The following is a 22,794-nucleotide window of genomic DNA, read 5'->3' on the forward strand; positions in this document are numbered from 1 at the left end:
CTACGATAGAGGGGGCTTAGGAGTACTGAAAGGGAGGGACGGGAAGGAGTTGGGGGGGGGGGTATGGGGAGAGGCGAGGGGATGGAAGTGGGGAGCGGTGGTGCAGCAGTTAGCGCCGCTGCGCCATGAACCCGGCGACCCTAGTTAGATTTCCGCTCACGGCCAACACCGGTGATAAATATTTTAACCTGTCCTGGGCCTCCCCTAGGTTGACTCGGCCTCAAATTAGTACCTGGTGCCATGTGTAAAGACATTGCCACTGGGGAGACAAAGGCGGCTGGGCATGTTGCTGGCCAACCACAACCCCCTTGTGTGCCTTGGTGACCTTCATAGGTGCTACTCGCTAACAGCACTTACCCCAACAGTTTATTGAGGCTATACGGGGGATCTTTGTCTTTGGGGATGGAAGAGAGACATCCCTTCGGAAGATTGCGACCTTAACTTTTAAACTTTGGAGCTGGAAAGCAATTCCAGGCCAGATAATGTGTCCCATGGACCAGTTATGAGAGTTGTGTGTTACAATTTGTCAAGGGAGAGATTTATCTTGGTGGGGACTAGGGCCGTGGATGTTTCTGGTTGGCAAGAGAGGCCAGCTAATTGGCTGAGTCGGGACACTGAGCTGGTGCCTCAAGAGATTCTGAGCCGAGAGCTTTAGGTCAGACACCGGAGACAGTTTAATAATAATAAGTGCGCACATGCACCTGCATTCCAGTCGATAACCGAAACGGAATTGGCCACTCGTTGAAATATAATCCTTCATTAGGCTCAGACTGAGAAAATTGCAGAAGCTGAAATAACTGACGGACACTTTTTTTTACATTTCTGCTTTAATCTTGCATTGTGGGGGATTGCTGCCAAAGCGGTGTCGTGGTCGGCATACTCGACTTGCAGTCCACAGGTCGCCGGTTCGATTCCATCTCCCCTGGCACGACAGTTGAAATAACGGTGCAAATGTATGAAACTACCCCCTCCCCACCGTCTCTGTCCAACCCGCAGTGTGCATGGGTGCACCACGGTTATTCGAGTGGCAGGTCGCGCGTGGAGGGGTAACGCGTGGGTGCCTCCCGTCTCTTTCAGAATGTCTGACCCAAATGGAAGAGTAGGCCAAATATCCTCTAGATGAGTGGTGGCCAACCTGTAACAGACCCAGAGCCAAAAAGTACCTGTGAGTTCTGCAAAGATCCAAGTGTATATATTATATATCATCCACATCATACAACTTTAATTCATTATCTATTTGCTACTGCTGTGATAGTCGTATGTTCTACGTTATGCCCCTTCGATAGAGCCGCACGGGGTGCCTGGAGACGCCAGTTGGCCACTACGGCTCTAGAAAATCTTCTTACGAGATCCGTCTAGTCGAGGCTCTTTCCCCAGCAGTGGGTAAGCAATTGGGGGGCTGCACCTCTACCTTTGTCCTTGCATTGCGTAGGATGTTGAGTGGTCCGATCAGATGTGCGATATCTGCATGCGGTTGACAACACTGATTTGTTCCTCGCAAGTCGTGGCCTTTCCGCTTGACTACAGCAGAGAATCCGAAAATGTATTGATACTGGAGGAATACTAAGAGCTACAAAGCTATTTTTTTCTCTGATGTCCAGTAGGGGCGGGTCAGAACGTTACAGCAAACAATACAAAAACACGATAGAAGTGGAAAGTATAGGAAAGGTAAACAAATCGCTTAAAAATATACAAATAAAACTAAATAAATGTTTTCATCTTACCAGGTAAAGCCCACCTGAGGTATTAATTTATTTTTCAGAAGAGACCTTGTCACAAACGGTAGAGAGGTAAACGCAACATGGGCCGTTACATTCATGATAAAACTAGAATTTAAAATTACGTGGAACGAAGCAGAGATTTGAACTGAAGAAAAGCTAAACGAAAATTGTTTAACCCAAGACGACAGATGTAAATTAACAGTTTTATTACAACTTAAACTCTGAATCATGTAAAACGTAGATGATGACATGTGTCGCGCGGGTCTAATAAAGCGGCCAAAGAGATCTCATGCCACACTGAAGGCACTTAGCGGCGTGAGACAGTAGTGGTCACTGGTCGCTGCTATGTTGAAACAACTCATACTGGTAGGAACCTCCTGGTTACACCAGCCCACAGGGGATTATTGTGTCCGTCCGTCGTGCAGGGAGGGGCTGGGTGGGGAGGTAGGGGCTGGGTGGGGAGGGGCTGGGTGGGGAGGGTGGAGAGGGGCTGGGTGGGGGGTGGGAGGGGTGGGGCTGGGTGGGGGGTGGGAGGGGTGGGGCTGGGTGGGGAGGGGCTGGTCACCCCGTGGTGCCCTTATAAAACTTAACGTTTAACCTACTCACGCCGGCTTGTGCCCGCCCTCACAGTCGGGCATAATTGCGGAATACACTACGCCGCCGTTGACCCTGGCCATTGACCGAGCAACCCAACGTTCCTACCAGCTCCCTCCGCAGGAATGTGTTAAATTAGTCCATAATAGATGTTTTTGGGTTAGATCGCGTAAATATAAAAGTGTCATTTGAACTCGCCACCACCCGGCACAGCCATTTGGTGATGTTTGTCACGCAAATAGAAGATGCCAATTCGTCACTATTGCAGCACACCGGTGTATTGGAGAGTAAAACCACAACATTTACAATTCGAGTACGACGTTTTGCCAGTAATTACAACCAGCATCATCAGGCGACAGCCAGATTTGTGGGGAAACCCTCCTGTTTCTTTCTTAAATAGAGGGATGAATGTGATGTCATCACTTGTAAATAAATATGAGAGTTCATATTCTTTGTTTCTTTCGGTAAAGTCACGTAGATAGAAAAAAATTAATAAAAAATTAAGTGAATACAAATAAAATAAAATAAAACTAAAAGTGTTCATGTTATGTAACATCTATTTGGCGCGCCTTGCAGCCATCAACCTAAGGAATGTAGTGATTTACCTCCCTACAATTTTTAATGGATATTTTCCCAATCCGTGGTCAATTCTATTCAATAATCAATTATTGTCTGACTCGTATGTGTTGCCAGTGTCTGAATCGTTTAGCCGTGTTTTGTTTACACAGTCTCGCTCAGCTTGCCTAAGTCCACCAGCGTGCAATTGACTTCTTAATTGCATAACTACAAAGAACCAATTCTTGTACGTGTTGCGAGCAAAACAATTGACTGTTATTCATTAATCTATGGATCGTTACATGTGTCGTGACATAGCGCCGACTGCTGTACAGCAGTGCAACTGCGTTTGCCAGTTGGCGCACACGCCGTTGAGCATATACACGGGTGTGCCGGCAGGGCGGAGGAACTGGGGCAAGGGTCACCAAAGACCTTATCGGGAAGCCCCTGGAACCCACTAGTGGGTTAGAGAAGGGAGCCAGGCCGCGCCGAGGAGGATAAAAGCAGCGGAGAGTGAGAGTTCTGGGCTGCCGGTTCTGGGAGGGCACTCATCTCGCCGTCGCTGTCGTCTTAGCCGCCATCGTCGCTGCCACCTTCACTCGATAATTGCACGGCCGGACAGTTGTTGGCTGTCTCGGTCGACGCGTCGGTGTAACGCGGTTAGGGTTTGTGTCTAGGCTGGGCTGTACGACAACGAGAAGGAAGGAGGCGAGCCTGTTGAACCTAAAGAGAGTTATACTCTTTGTTTTTTTCGGTAAAGTCACGTAGGTAAAACAATCAATAAAATAAAATAAATGAAAACAACTAAATTAAATCACGATGTTTCGGAGGCAACACAAGCTTCCTTCATCAGGTGTAAAAAAGGCTACAGTTATTTTGCTGTGCCTTTTTTACACCTGATGAAGGAAGCTTGTGTTGCCTCCGAAACGTCGTGATTTAATTTAGTTGTTTTCATTTATTTTATTTTATTGATTGTTTTACCTACGTGACTTTACCGAAAAAAACAGAGTATGAATCCTTGCAGTCACGAAAGCTTCAAAGCTAGAACTAAAGAGAGTTGTGATAAAGAAGGTGCCTCCTGCAACTACCTCGTCTCCGACTTGTGCTACACTACACATGTATGGCGGTGACAAGTCAACAGATGGCAACCTTTTCACAAGCAGCGATGCAATCTTAATGTCACTGTGTATTTCCGCGTACTTCTACATCGCAGTGAAAAATATTCCCCGCGTTTGAAGCGGTTTGCGTTTCAGTTTTGTCCAGAAACCTCTGTGCATGGTGGCAAGATGTTAACTCCCTCGCCTGGTATGCAGGTGGTCGTGGGCTTAATCTCGACCCAGACGCCTGCTGTATGTTTTGAGTGTGCATGTTCTTTCTGTGGTCGTATGGATTTTTCTCCGGGTCCTCCGGTTTTTCCCTCCAAATTTAGAATCGACGTGCATTTAGAGTTTTTGGCTGCTATGAATTTCCACTGGATGATAAGCCACTTTGTTGAGCTTCTGAAAAAGAGCTTTAGCTTTTAGTGGGCCTAACCTGGTAAAATAACAAAACATCCTTCAATAGTTTTTGTAAGGTCCGCTTATACTTTAGTCCCTAGCGAGTCAGATCTGCGACGTACCTTCCACAAGGCCCTCTACGCTATTAAAATAATCATGAATAATTGACAGCCCTTTGTCAATTCACTTTTCTGTGAAGTTCCCCCCACGTGATGGTGGTGACGGGTGTTGTTTGACCATACTTGGGTGCTGCTCAGTGCGGCTTGGTGAATGTGGTGGAGAGCTGAGATGGCTGGTAAATTCGGGTACAACAATTCCCGCGCCTCCGTTTAGCACGGTTGGCTTCGTGCGGCGCAAAAGGAGTTGAGCATGCGTCTCGCAGTGGATTTGTCTGCAGCACCCCCCTTTAGCCGCTAAAAACCCATGTTTGTGACATCCACAGACCAGCTGACAAAGCTGAAGGACTTGGAGGAGAGGCGGAAGTACTACAAGTGCAGTAGCAACTACATCATGCTCAAGTCTCTGGACAAGTGGTCGGAAAAGGAGCTCCACTCCCAAGACAAACTTACAGAGCTGGAAAAGCCAGGTAAAGTGCCGGTGGTTGTTGAGCGAACGCGAGACTCTGCGTCGGAAGCCATATCCCACAGCTGGGTCACGTGACCAGCGAGGCCCGTTGGCTGGCGTGCATCCAAAGCGTGCAAACTTCAGCGACGGATAATTTGTTAGGTTATTGATTGGGGGCAGAGGAAACTTGGGTAGATTGTAGATTCATTTTTTATTTTTTTGAAACGATTTTTCCATACCGAGAGCTTTGTCAAGCGACCAGATTTAACAAAGCGTTACCGGTATATTCACAACGACAAAGAAACAAAGCTAAGCACACCCCCAAAAAGCCGACAAAATCCCATTTTGTTTCAATGCGATATGTGCGGCGGTTGAAATTAGCCGGCACGCAGCATTGTACGCCACAGTGGAACTTGTCGCAGCGCCAGACACGCATATCTGAACCCTTCAGAACGGCTCCTATTGCTATGCCGCGTTGATTTTTACAGAGGGGGGAAGTGGGCTGCGAACCCGAGCTGTGGGAAGGAACCGGCTTCATGCAGGGAAGACTCCACATTTCCCTCGCGACCACTGACAATAGGCGAATAGAAAAAAACGTTGTGTTGCCTCTCCAATGTACGCTCCAATGTACACACCTGCTGGTTCAAGGATGGTGTGCAACCCAATATGCAAGTAGCTATCTTGTGTATACATAAGCCTCAGGCTGCGTGTGTTCCGGGCTGCCCAGGACACGTTAGAACCCTTAATTCGTGACGAAAAAACACTTTCAAGGTTTGGCCAAGCATTGGATCACAGCGCCCCAGTGGCTTCACTGCATTATCTATATAGAGACAGCTTTCTAACACCGTTTGAGACGAGGCTCAAAAGAAAGCTGTCTCTGGTATGGACCAATCAGTTTCAAGGACAATGCATATATTATCAGTGTTTTTTTTGCATTCTGACCACAAGCATTGTGGTTAATGTAGACATGATTCCTTGTAAAAGGTTTCAGTTTGGTGTTTTAACATCTTAACACCTGTTTTGTTGCCAGATAAAAGGGGAAAAACGTATTATCATATTTTGGTACTGGCAAAGGAGGTCCCATGATGTAGAAACAACAACATGTCACGTTTTTCATGAACGCTGCCTCACAAAAGGAAAATGTTTATCGGAGAGCGCTTCAGGTGAATGACCGTTTTACGGAGGACTTGCCCTAATTTATACTTTTGCTGATTAGAAGTGCCTTTTTACCTGGGATTAATCTTTCGTATAAAATTTTCATGACCTTAATGACGCTTTAGTAACTTAGCTTTAACTCGACTTCCATTCGTCTTCGGTGAAATGAAGTGGTACTCGTTATTTGGGCACTGATGCTCCTGACCGGATGCTGGATCGTTGCTCCCCGCACTGCCACCGATTGGTTAAGGCTCCGTGGTCTGTCTGGGCCTGCCACAGCAGCAGCAGCAGGCCTTGCCTAAACACGTTAACGGATACAGGGGTGGCCGCTCCCACTCTCTGCCCATGCCTGACCACCGGTTTACGCGTGCGCGCGGATTTGATTTCGATGAAATGTGCTCTATCAGAAACGTGTGCTTCAACTGTAGGTGGAAGGGAGTACGAGGTGAACCATCAGATCAACGACAAGGTCTCGCTCTTCAAGGGCGACATCACCCTGCTGGAAATCGACGCCATCGTGAATGCGGGTGAGTGCCGGGGACGCGCTGCCACACGTTTGGGGGCTTCGCGGAACGGTCCACGCTTTTGAGGCTGGTTACCGCGCTCGCGCTCTCGACTGTTTCGTAACCCCCTTTCCCCGTTCTCAGACGTCCGCAAGTTGCAGGGTGGGTGTTGTCCCCCCGTTCACCAGTGGACCTCGGAACGCGCGAGCGGTTCGACCTTAATTTTATTTGGAGAGATGTAGAGCCGTTGTTTTTAAATAAATTGAACTCGCCGCATAGAACTGTAGCGACACGACCGCACACTACGGTAGCTGGTGCAAAACTGCGCCACAGGCCCTCCCGCCTGGCCTCGGCGTGCCGATGAAGTTGTTTCATTGAAAGTTTTCCTTCCGATTCAGTACACGGACGTCATCAGAATGGGAAAGGGTTAATTGTCCGGCGGGTGTCTTGAGGAGGTGGCCGAGTCTGCCGTGTGGCGATAGAGTGGCCGACCGCGTGGCACGACTGTGAGAATGTTCCGTCGCGGTTTTAATTCGCTGTGGCTCTGTGGTGCACCGCGATTACCTGTCAATCCTAGTGACCCCCATGATCCACTGTTGGCCGTTGGGCCCACGTCAGATGTCGCGTCCGTCTCCGTTTGTACCGCCTCGGTTGTGCTGTTCTCATCTGCATTGTCCGTAATGTCTCTGCTTTGTTTTTACTGCCCGCAGCGTCTCGGCTACACCATCTCGCTTTTGCAGTTTGTATTCGCCGTTTTCTCTGTAGCGGCTGGTTTTCGCGTGCGAATTATCTCATTGGTTAAGCGACTCATTTGTGCTGTTATCTCATCCGTCTCCGGCTCAATTGTACCGCCCCGGCCGATCGGTCACGTTTGTCCTGACCATTGGCTTAAGGAGAAACTGCCCGTAAGTCTTGGGTGAATTGAAAATAATCCCTTCTTACACGCATGGTAAGGCAGCATGCATTCCGAGTATAAATAACGTGTAGTAATCGAGGAATTAATCACTGCTTGGGGACTAGCTGTGTGCACAAGACGGGTGGAAATTAAAATGTAAAACTGGCGTGGGCCTCTTCTAGGTAAGTTCAGCCTGAGATGAGCACCTGGTGCCCGTGTGTAAGCATTTGTAGCTGCAGAGACAAAGGCAGCTGGGCTTGGTGTTGATTCTGCTATTGGCGCAAATGTTTAAATTGCAGTAATTTTGTAAGAGATTTTAGGGCCTATTAATGTTGCCCACAAGGTGGCAGCATTTCACTATGAAGGTAACTTATTTGTAATGTTGGTAGATTCTGTTACCATTTAATGTGGTTATTGTATTGATTTAGTTATTAATTCACACACATGGGGTTCATTATGTGTACACTGCTTTTTGTTTCAAGGTTCTCAGAGTCCATGGGTATAATTTCTAAGTTGGTCTAAGCTGAGTTGACTGTTAAAATTATATTTATTTTAACATTCGTCCGCTAATTATATTCAGGACGCAGACACAGTAGCATCTGCGCGTGGATTAGAACTTGTTTCGCTGCTGTTCTGAAACTCCACGTTATAGCAGAGCCATGCTGAAAACAACAAGACGCAGTCTGTCTTGGGGATTGTGTTCCTGACTTTTTGAATCTATACAAATGAATTTGATTAATTTAAATCGGGCCTAGATACGAAAGTTCGCCCGATATGACAGTTTTGGTTTTATTCAGACTGTTCCGAAAGTATGACATCACAGGAAATGACGTTACACAAGTTACATTACTCCCCCCCCCCTTCCAACAGGGGAGCAAGTGGCAACCTGGTGACGTCACGTTTGTTAGCGTGAAACGGCGTTGGATCGTTACGTCGTGCGACTGATCCGACGATACAAAATCGTCGTTAAATATACAAATATCCAAACTTTTCAAATCTGACACTTGCCCTTTGCGTATGATGGCAAAATGTTCATGAGCTGAATGACAACGTCCGTGGTCTGCTCACTACAAGAGGGCTTCAGGAGAGAATTTGCGTAGTTTTTCTACTCCGTTGAAGAAAGCCAGTCAGACTACAGTGCTTCACTGTGTGATCTATCATTGGCGTTACATGGCTGCAGTCGCGCTGCTTGGGGCTTGTGTCTTTAAGTTTTAATTCAAGGAGGAGATTTACGCATCGGGCTGTTGATGTTTTGACGCGGTTGATGGAGCACCATTGTCTTCAAAGCCATGAGGTGCGATGTTTGGGTCCTTTTATTTGGGACGTGACATTGTAGACGGCGAAGACATTTGCCTACAACATCATCTGTCACTGGTCCGTGTTACGCAACCACTGCTGCTCTACCGCCATTGGGACCACCTGAAGGCCAGCGGCCTTTAGACCGTGTCGTCTGAGCTGGGCTTGACACAATTGAATGTGAAACTATTCTTACAACTATGAGGGACAGGAGCATTGCTCAACCACTGGTGACAGAGCTGAGGCTATCAAACTGAATTGTCTCGGTCCAGTCTTATTTATTTTTGGTCGTAGCCTTGTGCACAAATCGTGTCATGTGCTGTGTGAAACGAATACAGCAAAGGATGCACAAACACAGCCATGAAATAATAATTTACTCTATTTATCCAGGGAAATGTCACGGAGTATCGTGGCTTTTTCAGGGGTGGCTCTCACTGGCGGCTGTTTTTCCATTCTATTCGTGAGTGCTTTGCTTGTAATAGGAAACCAGAGAGCCCAGAGAAAGCCCCTTGGATGCAAAGGGTTTGCTCAAATCTCCGTACGGATTGATTCAAGAAAACATTAGCCGCATCTCCGGTCTACAGAACTTCAATGTAAAGGGATGAGACGGATGATGCGTTGCTTAGGTGTGGCACTGAGGTTATTCACTAGAAAAGATATCATCTGGTTTTAAGAGTTACACAAATTAGCAGTGCATATAGGTAGGTAAATTGCTAAATAAATCATGTGGAGTAGCAAAGGACAACAGCTGATGCCTGCAGCCTCTTGACCCAACTCATTGTGCATGTATGTGTGTGCGCGTGAACTTTTTTCACACCGTACGTAGCCAACCGTGCTTAATCGGAGGTGCTGGGGAACGACAACGCAACAAGCAGTTCTAAAGAAATTGGTTTTCAATCGAGATTTAAAAGTGCATGGCTCTAGCGGCTGTGCACTTGAGTTTTCAATCCGCAGAGTGTCCCCTTCGCCTCTCTCGCGATGATGCGGCGGGTAAATAAAGAAAATAATTCTCGAATGACCCTCGGTGGAAAGAACACAAGCGCGTACATCTGAGGCACCAGCTGCATCCTGGAATTACTGAGTCTGCTCAAGAGTTTGGAAAATGTCTTCACTGCCAAAGCAGCCCTCCTACATTCAAAAGAGGGAAAACATTCTTCCATTAGAGTTCTATTGTGTGTTTTTTTGTGTTTGCCTTGCATGAAAAGAACACATGGGGTACATTTTTTACATTTTTTTGAATGCTTGTCTGCGATGTATGATTGTATATGGGAAATGGTCAACATTTATGGTGTTGCAGTTCGTGTGGCTTTTAAATAATAATTTTTTGTTCAAATTGAACGCCTGTGTGCGCTTGTGACGATCTTTTCCACCGCTTGCCATCGCAGGTAATTCACTCTCGCTCCAGAAAATGCAAATACAATATTCACACGGCGGTGAAGGTAGCGTTGGCTTAGCGACCAAAGCTAATTTTGGGTGACTTCAGCGTTTGCTTTGCTATCGTCCGTGCTGGCGACGACTTGATGCGCAATTGAGCCGCGCCGCCGCTGGAGAGAGATGGATCGGTGGTGTTCGTCGAATTGCCACGGCCATCCAGCTGTGAATTTTAAGTGGCTGGAGTGATTTTGTACGTGTGCATTTCGGCGCCGCCACAACTGCTCTACGTGTCGCGGCGGCTGATTGAAAACGCACGCGCATGCGCCGGAGTTACGCCGATCACTTCCCGTTTGTTTCGCCAGACCGAGGAGAGTGGCGCCTTGGCACATGTCATCATCGATACACGCATGTCCCTTGTACTTCTCCTTACGTCTCCGTGGATTGGGTCCAGAATTTGATTACACGATGCTTTTTAGAATATATATACCGACAGGACGATAAGAAATTGGCCTTTTGCTGGGTTGTTATGTACGTATGTAATAAAAAAAAAACTCGAGAATAAACGCGCGCACCTCTCAATCATGCCGAGGATTTTTTGTTTCTAATCCTCGTTTTCAACAGCTCCGAAGTCGGCACGGGTATTTCATTACTCTGTACGAAAGTAACTCTGACAATGAGATGTTAAATTATAATTAAAGTATCGAAGCGATTCTCTAAAAGTGCCTGACAGGCATTACCGGCAGCAGCAGCAGCGGTGTGCCGCTACAGCCCAGCTGGCAGCACAATTATCTTAATTCTTCTTGCTTGGGGGGGGGGGGAGGTTGCTAATTAGGAGCACGCCAAGATAGTTATCATTGCACCTGCACAACACCCAACACATGTCGGTGCATGAGCCCTGAAACGCGCGAGGCCCTGAGGCCCCACACACGAAACCAGCGTTGCGTTGCAGCGTTTGGTCTGGGTTCGGTGCAAAACGTGTGCCTGTTTGTAATGGTGACGCCACGGTGGTGAGATGTTAACTGCCTCTCCTGGTATGCAGGAGGTCGTTGGTTCGATCCCCATCCTGACGCCTGCTCTTTATTTGGAGGTTGCGTCTCTCTCTCTCCCCGTCGTCGCGTGGATTTTTCTCCGGATCCTCTGGTTTTCCCCCCCCCCACATTTAGAAACATGCGTTTGAGAGCATTTGGCTTTGATACATTTCCATGTGGATAAGCCACTTTGTTGAGCTATAATTTGTGGGCAGGTGGCTTATGAAAGATACCTATATAGCTCAGTGGGCCTTACCTGGTAAAAGAAAAGTAGTTTAGTTGAGATATGCGGGGTGATATTGGCAGATCGCTGCTATCTGTCTGTATCCGCATCTGCACAGATGACTACCCTTTGGCTGTGAGGTTTGCTCCCACTTGTGAGTTACTTCTCTTCAGAATAGTTTCTTCTGGATAATCCAGTGATTTACTTATTTTGGAGAAACCACTTTTCGGTCAGATGGTGTCAAAGACAAACCCCCACACCCCCCACCTCCCCCGTCGTGCAGATAAGAGGATAAATGTGCTGTGGCTTCCACTTTTGTTATTATGTGCCTGAGTGCAGATAATAGGATGAGCACGCACGGATAATGGAAGGGGGGCGTATAGGAGGACTTTCACTCTATTCTTTAACGTTCTTGTGACAGCTGAGCCAACACTTTGTGGAAACGTCTGAAAGTTATATCACTCGCCTTCACCTGTCATCTTTGAATGATACGTTTTTTGCCGACCACTAGACTAGTCTTATAGCCTTTATATATATTTGTATAGCGGTGAAACTTTTGCCACTTTTCTGCTGCTTGCCCCTCCGCAAATGGAGTCCTGAGTGCGCGTGACTACGAGCCGTGCATGTTGGGATTTTTGCTCATGCGTGCGCGAATGAAAAGTGCGAACCCCCGTCGTTTTGTCCACGAGAATCGACTTTTACCTTGTGCAGGAAATTGCTACTTTGGGCCCAGCGTCTGGCTGATGCTGACCCCCCCCCTCCGCCCGATATTCTTCATGTGCGACGTCGCGGTAATGGTTCGCAGGGTGGAGCCTGCCTTCATGTTAGTGTTTGGAAGTCATTAGCCCGTATTGATCTACACACGACGACGCCGTGCAGCCATGAACTGCCCGTTTCAATTAAGGGTTGTAACGATGCTTCAATTCGTCAATCGATATCGATTCAATTGGCGTCCGTAGCCTTGGTTGATTTGCTCTTTAGCTGCTGCGTGCAGCGCCGGCCGTGCGTGGGTGCGGGAAAAGGACGGTGCCCACTCCGGCTTCCGCTCGGCTGCCCGCACTCCGTGGGCAGCAGACCTCCCTTCTTGCCCGAGTGCGCCACTTCCTGTGCATTTCAGTGCCAGTTCTGGCTGCGTGGAATCGGTCTGGATCGCCACGCTGCGCTGCTGACACTGCGTGTGTTTAGCTAAGTTAAGCACATTAAAAGCTTAGCGAAACCAGCTTGGCAACAGAGTCGCTGTGGAATTCCATTCCATTGTATGATTCTTCCGTAGCTGTGTTTTTAATGCCAGTCAATTAATTCCAGAATTGGCTCTGGTGGAATCGTCGGGATTGAATATGAATCCTGCAGAATTCACCCGGATTACTTATCCCTCCTCCTGAATCTATCCATGTAAACTCCTATGATTTGCACGTACATTCTTCCTGTTGGCAGTTTTTGAACCGACAGCAGGAGTTTCTCCTCTCCTTCCTACGCGCGTGGGTGGGTATCACAACACTCCCCATGGCTCATTCTTTGCGCGATTCTCAAAAGCCTGCGTCCAAAAGCAGCACCGTTGTGAGGGCACTGAGAACTGCCACGTCGGAGGCCGTCGATTTTCATCGTGCTTTTATTGTTGTTGTTGCTGCAAAACATCGCCGCTGTCTTCCACCACCGTCAACGACAGGGCGAATCGCCAACGGGATGTGTTTCTCTCATTTTCGTCATCATCGTCGTGTGTATCTGGCGCTTGATGAGAAACCTCCAAAGCAAGTCTCCAAACTGGCCGAGCCCCTTCGGCCGCACTGGTTCTCTCAACCTTTTTAGGCGTGGCGGCCCCCCAATCAAGGCCACTGGTACCCGCGTGCCCCCCCCCCACCCCTGGCGCCCTACTCCACCCCGCCCCCCCGTGTTACTAAAACCCAGTTCAAAGAAGATCCCATCCGTGTCCACGCTTCTAGTGAATGCGGCGTTCGTAAGCCGTCCCCTTCACGTTGTGTACGATCGTGTTTTTTTGCGGCCACATCGCGCGGCGCTGACGCTGCCCGCGCAGGTACGAAAATGTCTCCCGCATCGGTGTCCGTGCCGCAGCTAGAATTGTGGGCATGGCAGCCCGGCGTTGCCGTGTGTCGGAGACACACGGCAACGCTGTCAGAGACACGGCAGGAAGCGTCCGAATTGCTTCGTGGTTGGGGGGGGGGAAGGCAGTGCCGTTTCCTCCGCTGGAGGAAAACGAGAGAAGCGGGGTCCTCCTGCAAACTCGTGCGCCGGTCCCAGATTAATCGCGCGGCGTCTGATGCCCATTGGCGGCATGATTCACTTGCAACAGCGGGTGGGGGAAGATCACGTGGCAGCAGCAGCGTCTGTAATGGACACAGAGGCAGGAAGGCTTTAATTGTTTGAGAGTTCCAGGGGGGTCACAAAGACACACCCTGGCCTTCCTGTGTAATTGACTAAAAAACAGGATGTGGCCAGGACATGTTTATTGCCTGTAATTTTGTTCGATGTGCTGTAGCGCACAGCATTACCCATCTACTCCCCTCCCCTCCAAAAATAAATATGACAATGGAGATTTATTTCATTCCTTAGTTAAAAATGGCCATTGCCACTTATTCTGTAATTTGGGGGGTGGTTTTTACAACTCGGTTATTAGTCCATTAGCTCGCGGTTAAGTACTTAGGGCCAATTGCGTTGCTCTTCTTTTTCAATTTGTTTGCTTTTCGCGGGGGCGGGCATGGGTAATGCAGTGGTTGATAGCACACGGCCTCTCTCACAACAGCATGTGTGTCCTTATCGCCGTCTTCAAACTTGCGTGTGACGACGGCCCAAGACAGACGCGGCCTCTCTGGCTATCTGCGAAAAACGAGAGCTATTTTCTTTGTGGGTTGCGTCTTCCTGGTCTTCCTGTACGGAAGGCTTGTGCTGGTCATATCAGGTTAGCGATCCCTTTGGTGTCTACGGTGCAATGGTGGGGGGCAGTCTCGCTTGTTTTGTCTTAAATTTTAACGAACACGGAAAGACTACATTTCCAAATGCGTTATTCCTCCGGGAGTTTTTCTTTCTTTCTTGCAAAGTGAGCACACACTTGAAATTGATACTCTGAACACTGTTGGTTGTTACTTTTATTAACGCTGATGGGTTGGGACATCAGCAGAGATGGACCCACAGGTCTCCCCGCTGTGCCCAGGCAGTGGGTCTGAAACCTGGTCTCCTGAAAGAGTTTCAAGACCCAAGTGACTCCGTGCTCCCTTAACCTCCGCAGTGTTGCATTACCCATGTTGCCCCTCTTTTATAGCACCCGCTCTCTCTTGCGTTCGTGAGAATTTGCACGGGCAAATTGGTGAGCATGATTGCAGTTGGCAATGGGGCTGTGTCTGTGTCCTGTAGCCTCCGTGATGCATAACAGGTGGCGGTGGTGGTGGTGCGAGCGAGTGCAGGCGTTTCTCTCTGTGTAACGCCGGGTGTAGGGAACAACAACAACATAAAAAAACACTCCTCTGGTCACAAGCTCTGTGCCGAACGTGCCACGGATAATTTGCAAAGCCAACGATGGAATTCCGATTCTGAGTAAAAGTGAGAACTGATGGCCCTGCTTATATGGTGTGTCTCATGCTCTCTGCGCAGTGGGGGGGAACTGTACACCTATACACGTAGGCGTTTATTATATTTCAACAACTGTGAATTGTTCGGGCAACCTATATGACCAAGTGTTCTTGCGTGTAATTGGCGAATGGAACGGCATCTGCAACAAATAATGCGGAAAATAATATTCGGCCCTTTGCCAATCCTCTGTTGGATGAAGGCCTCCTCCCAATGAAGTGTGGTTAGTCATGGGTCTCGTTTGACCATGCTTCGACTGTCAGGGTACTCGGGACCGTTTCAGACATTGCTCACCCACTCTCATGGTAGCCGTGGCCGTCAGCAATGGAGCTCGCGTTGTCGGGTTGTACGTATGTTGAACTTCTTTCGCACCGTATGTAGCCAACCGTGCTAATCGGAGGTGCGTGGGAGGGGGGGACAAGAAACTAAACGCACAAAAAAATCAACCACTCTACCACAATGGCTTATGTGTATTTTTTTCTAAATTGAAATGTCTTAAATGAAATCTTGATTTGAAGCTTTCGTGACTGCAGGAATCCTTACTCTTTGGTTCTTTCGGTAAAGTCATGTAGGTAGAAAAAAATAATAGATGACGACGTTTTGATCGCAACACAAGCAGTCGTCATCAGGTGAGACAACTACAGCAGGAAAACTGTAGTTTTAAAAAAAAATTAACTTTGTACTCAATTAAAATCCCACGTGAATCGAAACGATTCACATTCCCACGGATTGATCCTTGGCTGGATAAAGTCTCTTCCCCACGTCGTGTCAGTCATGGGGGTTGTTCGACCATACTTCACACCGTGCTCATCAGTTGGTGAATGGTGTAGGAGAGCCCATGACCCAGTTCAGATATTACTCGCCATAGCTGGGAATGGAACACGCGCTTATGGGTTCACAACGCGCCACTGCTCTGTCTTCATCTGTCAGTCCGTACCGCCAAACCTGTATGCCAAAACAGATTATAATAATGTATTTTTTTGAAAGAAGAAAAAAGTAAATGTTAGTCTTGTAAGTTCAAGAGAAATCTTTCAAGGAAATCGGTATTATTTGTCTAGGGATATAGATATTTCGGAGGCCTGCTGCAGTATGTTGTGACACAAACTCCGGAATGTTTTGTTAAATATCTGCTATTGTAATTTGTCAGTAACCTTATCATGTGATGAAAAAGCAAGCTGGGCAAGACCCAACCATTTTGTGAGCGTACAGATTTGAACAGTATCGCCTACAAAGCACAACGGAACCACATCTCAGAGGCATGAGAATGAAGAATGGGATGGTAATTTAGCGTTTGAAATTACAGTCGGTAACAACGGGGACTAACAAGCACTTAACCGTGTGTAACATCCTCTCCGGATGATATTCCAGCGACTCGATTGGCAGTGGGTGTATACTTTACAACAATTATTCAAAAGTACTGCTTTATATTGTGAACAATATACTGCATAACAAGTTTAATCTATAGGCCGGAGTTGAATAACCGTTACCCAAACAATTACCGTGTTACGATACTTTTCACTTTCAAGAGGCGCTGGGGGAGGAGGGGAGTAGTGGCATAATGGTTCACGCACGGCGCTACACACTCGGCCAGCGGAGTTTGATTCTCGTCCACAGCTAACATCGGTGGCGAGTGATCTGCAACGTTCCAGGGCCCCAATTTTTAGAAACCCCAAACTGAGCGGAACCGTGAAGTTCAGTCAAACAAGCCCCGTGACCACCACGGAATCGGGACGCCTTGATGCAGCATTGGATTGACAAGGAGCTGGACATTATTCACTATTATACTGGTAGGAACCACCTGGTTCCTCCAGCCCACAGGGGATTATTGTGTCCGTCCGTCGTGCATCAAAAAATGGGAGGGGTGGGGCTGGGTCGAGAGGGGAGGGTGGGGTGGGGCTGGGTGGGGAGGGAGGGGCTGATCATCCCGTGGTGCCCTTATAAAACTCAACGTTTAACCTACTCACGCCGGCTTGTGCCCGCCCTCACAGTCGGCCATATTTGCGGAATACACCACGCCGCCGTTGACCCTGGCCATTGACCGAGCAACCCAACGTTCCTACCAGCTCCCTCCGCAGGAATGTGTTTATTCAGAGGGGTTGTTTGTGAACGGTGACTGTAACATTAATGCACAGCTGTACATCCTCGCCGAGCCGTTCTTCTAGAGAGATTTTGATGTACACACGCCGCGTGTGGATCACCCTCTGGCCGTGATTCTCAATCCCCCACTGCTCAGGACGGATTTACCCACGAGCCACGTGTGCACATCCAAAAGAGGGTTCCGCATGACTCCGCGCGTGGCGCTAATACATCCGTGGGCTATGCCTGGTAGGTTGGGGATTGTATCGTTTTATTTGCATGTTTTTGAGTGATTTGTTTTTTCCTGTCCTGTACTTTGCACTGCCTGTCGTGTTTTTGCACTCGTTGTCGTTGTCACGTTCTTACACCGTGACCCTACTGGAGATGTGTGGGAAAAGCGCCTTATAGCTCTTCGGATTCCTCCTGCAGTATATATATATATATAAAACACATACTGATTCTGATAATCATGAGATGTCCACTCGCTGTGCAGTGAATGGATTCACATGTTTTTAAACGCGATAATATAAACCAAACATTCGCACAGACGGACGATTCTTGCACTTTGTTCACCGCTTTCTCCCCATATGGTGCCATGTGCCTGCACCGCACAAAAACGCTGGAATCGCACGTAGGCAAATGAACACTTTAATAACCGCTTTCTACCGGGTCTTGTATGAAAGACAAAATTGTATGATCGGGGATTGTGAGTTTACGTTAAATTTTTGACTTGCCTGTTTGTATTAAAGATAATGTTTTCAGAATGTTACGTAACAAGACTGCCACATTATCTAAAGTTCATTTATATTTGAGTCACCGACTCCTCGTGTGTGCCCAGGGAACACACTGCATGCAGTTTAATTTCAGAATGGAACATGACTTAATTAGGATTCATTATTCATTAGGAGTCATTCATTAGGAGCCATTTACAAACTCGTTAGAACATTTAGGCCTTAATATAGCGTACATTAATTAATGTGTTCTAGTGGCGCGCACACACACACACGCAGGATGCTTTTGGTGTGTGTGTGTTTCCAGCTGCAGTTCTTCATATTAGAAACTAGTTTTTCAAGATTTGGCAGTTTTAAATTGAAGTGTAATTAGTGGTAAAGCACAGATTCTAGATTGGTTCCTGGTATCAGGTGATCATGTTTACACATTCCCAAAAGAGGCCGCATTGATTTCATGGATTTGCATAATGAGTCCCTCCCCCCTCCTGCTTTGATGATAAATATCAAGTTAAGCAAGATTGAGTAGATATTTTTTTTCAGTCACGAAAAGAAAAATTCGACTAATTCCATGCATTTCGTTGCTTTGTAATGCAACATAATTTCCGACGGTGTAAACAATCAAGTATATCGGGTGTGGCATGGCCCTTCTGCCAGGGCATCACACGATGGCACTTCCACGCATCGCCGATCACACAGGCCCAACCTTCCACCAGAACGTGGCAGAGTGTGATGGCCTCCGTCCGTCGCTTCGTAAGTTTTGCTCCCCTTTGATTTGTCAGCCAGGCTGACCTTCGGGGAAGAAGGTGGTGGTACAGAGCGAGGGGGGAGGGTCGGTCGAATGTGCTTGAGTGAGTGAGCGAGAGGGTAGGAGGGGGGGGATGGGCCGTGCTGTGTTGGTCGAACACTAATCGCCGTGCCAGCGCGAGGTTGAAGGCGATGTCATTGGATGGAGGTGAAAGGTTGGAGATGTTATCCATCTTCACCCGACGGGTATCGGAATCCCAGTGCCTGCCGAGGACTGAAAGTTAACGCTCAGGAGTTTAAATATCTAAGACCGATATTATCACAATGGCTGGTTGTGGAAGTTCAATTAGTGGAAATTACCGAGTCAATAGGTGTGTCTAATCGTGTTGACCGTGCATGCATTCCTGCTTACAGTGGGCATGGGTGTACAAACTTAGCAATTCTTCTTTGTTCTGAGACGATGTTTGCTTTGCTCTGCAACCTGCTGTGTTGCGTTCCGAACGTTATTGTTTACGAGGTCTTACCCATTGCGACCGGGAGTGGAGTGGTGAGGCTGTGGTTACAAACCCGATTTAACGGAGTATTTGCTGGCCACAGTTGACATCAGTGGTGAGTGATGGCTGAACTGGTCCTGGGCCCCATTTTCACGGAACCTGCACTGACCTGCGTGACAAAGTATGGCGAAACAACCCCGCCCGTTACCCGGAATGGTGTTGGAAGACCTTCATCCAGCAGCGGAATGTATGTAGGATCCTGTGTTGACTTTCTTTCGCACCGTACGTAGCCAGCCGTGCTAATCGGAGGTGCTGGGGAAGGATTGGGAAAGTGACGCAATTATTAATATATTTTACCCATTGTCATCGTTTAAAATTATTGGTCGCAGGATATCCAGCCCTCGGGGATGAGGTTATGGATAGTAAATAGATATGGGGCTTTGGGTGAGTGGGTATGTATGTGGGCAGACTGACAAACAGATGGATGGACGAACAGGCAGATGAAACGGACAAGAAATCAATTCCCTGACGTATGGAAGCACGCTAACACAATTTTACAATTGTAAAATGTTGTTTAGGACTGGCATGATCGATGGGCCGCTGTTTTACACGGTAGTGTGGAGCCTGGGCCAGATCTGTGCGTCGTAGGTCAGACTTTATCTTTGGAACAAAGTGTGTACTTTCGCTGCACTTTTGACGACTTTAGATTGCTTTATGGCACAGTGAATCCGTTAAGGTCTCTCTGCGGGTTCCTCTAACTGTGGCACTTTAAAAAGGGTCGTGAGGCTCCTAACGAGCAAAGTATGATGATATTGCCCGCACTTGACGCTGGTTTTCGCGTGCATACATCTGGAATGGAACCACTGTGGATGGAGGGTGCTCAGTCCGAGCAATCCCCGTGGCCATGGGGGGGGGGGGACCCCTGCATCGAAGTGAGGGGCATCTTGGTGGTGGCCACCCATCGCCGAGGCTCTCTGCCGGTCTATCCCACGAATCGCTGTGGCCGCCTCGTCCCCTTCATCTTCACACACACACACCCTAATCACAGGTCACCCGGTCATACGTGCATGTCACCCCGGATGTGTCCATCCCTACCCTCCACTCCCTCCACTTACTCTCTCCCTCACCTCCACTCCCTCCACTCCCTCCCTCCCTCCCACTCCACTCCCTCCCTCCCCTGCACTCCGCTCCCTACACTCCCCTCCACTCCGCTCCCTCCCTCCCTCCCCTCCACTCCCTCTCTCCACTCCCTCCCCTCCACTCCCTCTACTCCCTCCCCTCCACTCCCTCCACTCCCTCCACTCCCTCCACTCCCTCCCTCCCCTCCACTCCTCTTACCTCCACCAGAAGTCAATAGCGGCTCCTTTTGCTTGCCACGTTAATTGTGTGCTAATACCATGCTCGGGGTCATTGCTATGGTGCTGCGTGACCTTGTTTTTCAAAGCATGTTTGCGCTGTCGTGAGCATGCTGGAACTGCGCTGGTCAGAAATACTCTTGTGAACCCTCATGCCGTGCCGCCACTGCCTTTTACCCCGACTGCCCTCGGTGACAGTTCCACGATCATCACCTTGTGTGAAAAACGGAGATTTTTCAATCAAAACAAAGCATTAAAAAATGTTGTATCTCAAACCACCTCTCAGGCTACCACTTCGTAGGCGAGATGCCGTGGGTTGGAGGGCCATGGACCTCCAATGCTCGCCCAATCCTCCCCAGGATAATGCGTCGCCCTCCTTCCCGTACATGTGGAGGTTTTTTAAAAGAAAATGTTTGGTCTTTGCACCGTCATCTCGGGTCAGACTCGAATGACACCAAGGCTGCGGGTGGTGAAAGCAGGAGGGATGAGGGGGAGGGGAGTGCGCGGGGGAGTTGGGAAACGCACAGGACGAGGGGTTCATGCGACCGGGCCCGGCTCTGAGTTCGGCGCCGGTACGCGCCCCGGGCCTGGCCTCGATCTTAACCGACCGCTGAAACGTGGGCTAAGCAGCCCCCCCCTCCCCCCCTCATGTTCTCTACGTGTCCGCGCCGATTGGCGATGCAGCCTTCGGCTTGTGACACTTTCTCCGTAGAACCAGTTCTCGTGATGCATCGTCCGTTGGGTTCTCGTCAGAGGTCGCAACCGGGTACCCGATACCTGTACCCTACCCGATACCCGGCTAACCGTACCCGGCCGGGTTCGGGTAGCCGTTTGCGACCCTGGTGCGGCCGGGTACGGGTAGGCCGTGAGTCACTGGTGAGTAACCGTTTGTCACTCATTTCCCAACGTCTTGTCTCTTCTCACAATTCAAGTTCCTAGAATCAATCCACCCGCGCCTGCAATATGGCTTTATCCCAGAGGTCGCAATCGGGTACCCGATACCCGTACCCTACCCGATACCGGTACGGGTAGCCTGGTATCGGGTAGGGTACGGGTACCCGTTTGCGACCCTGGTGCGGCCGGGTACGGGTAAGGAATCAAAACCCGTTTGCGACCTCAGGTTCTCGTGCGTGTGAGAATTGCTAAAGGTGTTTTGAGACTGTAATTCGTGGTTTTCGCGACCCCTGCGGCGGCCACTGGAGGGCGCTACACTCACTGGGACGGAGCGCAAAAGAATCGATTTATTTTCATCGAATCGTGATCCGAATTGGTTGCACTCTTTTCAGCCTATCATCGCTGACAACATGATTAGAATCCTTTTGATCGTTAACTTCTTGTCCATTCTGGCACCCCCAAGAGTTTGGCCTTCTGCATCGATTGACGGCATCAAAACACAATTTTGTGTTGAGTGACACGCACGCGCGATTTGCCAATGCAGTGGGTTTTGAAGACGATCCAAGGGTCTGACATTTTGTTACGCTGCACATGCTTTGGATGGCACATTTTCACGATGCATGCGCGCAGTTAAAGCGTGCTATGCTTGCGTGGCAAATAGCATTCCATGCCATGGCCACACACGGAAATCAATTTGAAAATAATGTGTTTGTTCCCAGTAGAAAAAGAGGCTGCACTTGTTTATCCAAAAGACTGAACTCACTATACATTGTTTAGCAAAATAGAGCCAAAGCCAAATGCATGGCTCTTTGACTAAGTACACTGTGAGTCTCTCTAAAATTTTAATCAGACCAAGCCACAATCTCCCTGGCCCTCTCGTTGCTTGTGGCTTTCGTGTTAAGCCCAACACACTGGCAGCCTTTCCCTGGAACTGCGCACATTACAAATGTATACAACGAACCACATTGAATCTGTAGTAACGATGATAATGATGATGTTCTTTATGTAACCAAGGCAAGCCACACTCACTCTCAAGGCTTTCTCAGAAGGGTTTTAGCTCTGGCGTGTTTTGCCAATTCCACTCTTGAGAAGAATTGCTTTGTGCCACAGTGGCAAGATGTTAACTTCTTCGCCTGGTATACAGAAGGTCATGGGTTCGATCTTGACCCTGATGCCTTCTGTATATTTGGAGTTTGCATCTCTCTCCCTCCCGTGGTCACGGGGATTTTTCTCCGGGTCATCCGTGTTTTTCCTTCCAGATTTCGAATCAATATAATGCGTTTAGAGTATTTGGTTGCGATGAAATGTCCACATTATATACATGTATAGCTCAGTGGGCCTTACCTGGTAAAATAAAAATATTTTAATAGTTTAAAAGAATATTGGTCTCTTCCCCCACTGCCTTTTCTCCTTCACTTTTGTTTCTCTTCCCTCGCCTTTCCTTCCCCATGTAAAACCCTACACTCCTACTTCTCGTAGTCCCTAGATTAGCGGGGTTAGCGAGCCCACGCTTCACC

General features: G+C 48.4%; 1 protein-coding gene across 3 annotated transcripts in view; it reads left to right on the plus strand.

Moving 5' to 3' along the window:
- LOC133341281 (ADP-ribose glycohydrolase MACROD2-like) overlaps nucleotides 1-22,794 on the plus strand; it is a 182,832-nt gene that overhangs the window by 20,046 nt on the left and 139,992 nt on the right. For 2 of the 3 annotated variants that reach the window (XM_061549788.1, XM_061549789.1), the window contains exons 2-3: nucleotides 4,809-4,952; nucleotides 6,493-6,612. In XM_061549788.1, coding sequence (XP_061405772.1) covers nucleotides 4,809-4,952; nucleotides 6,493-6,612 — 264 coding nt within the window. The remainder of the gene's footprint in view (nucleotides 1-4,808; nucleotides 4,953-6,492; nucleotides 6,613-22,794) is intronic. The other variant, XM_061549790.1, reaches the window with a different exon arrangement.

The sequence above is a fragment of the Lethenteron reissneri genome, chromosome 11 (genome assembly GCF_015708825.2).
Source record: "Lethenteron reissneri isolate LAM-NWPU_2019-01 chromosome 11, ASM1570882v1, whole genome shotgun sequence".
Classification (NCBI taxonomy): domain Eukaryota; kingdom Metazoa; phylum Chordata; class Hyperoartia; order Petromyzontiformes; family Petromyzontidae; genus Lethenteron; species Lethenteron reissneri.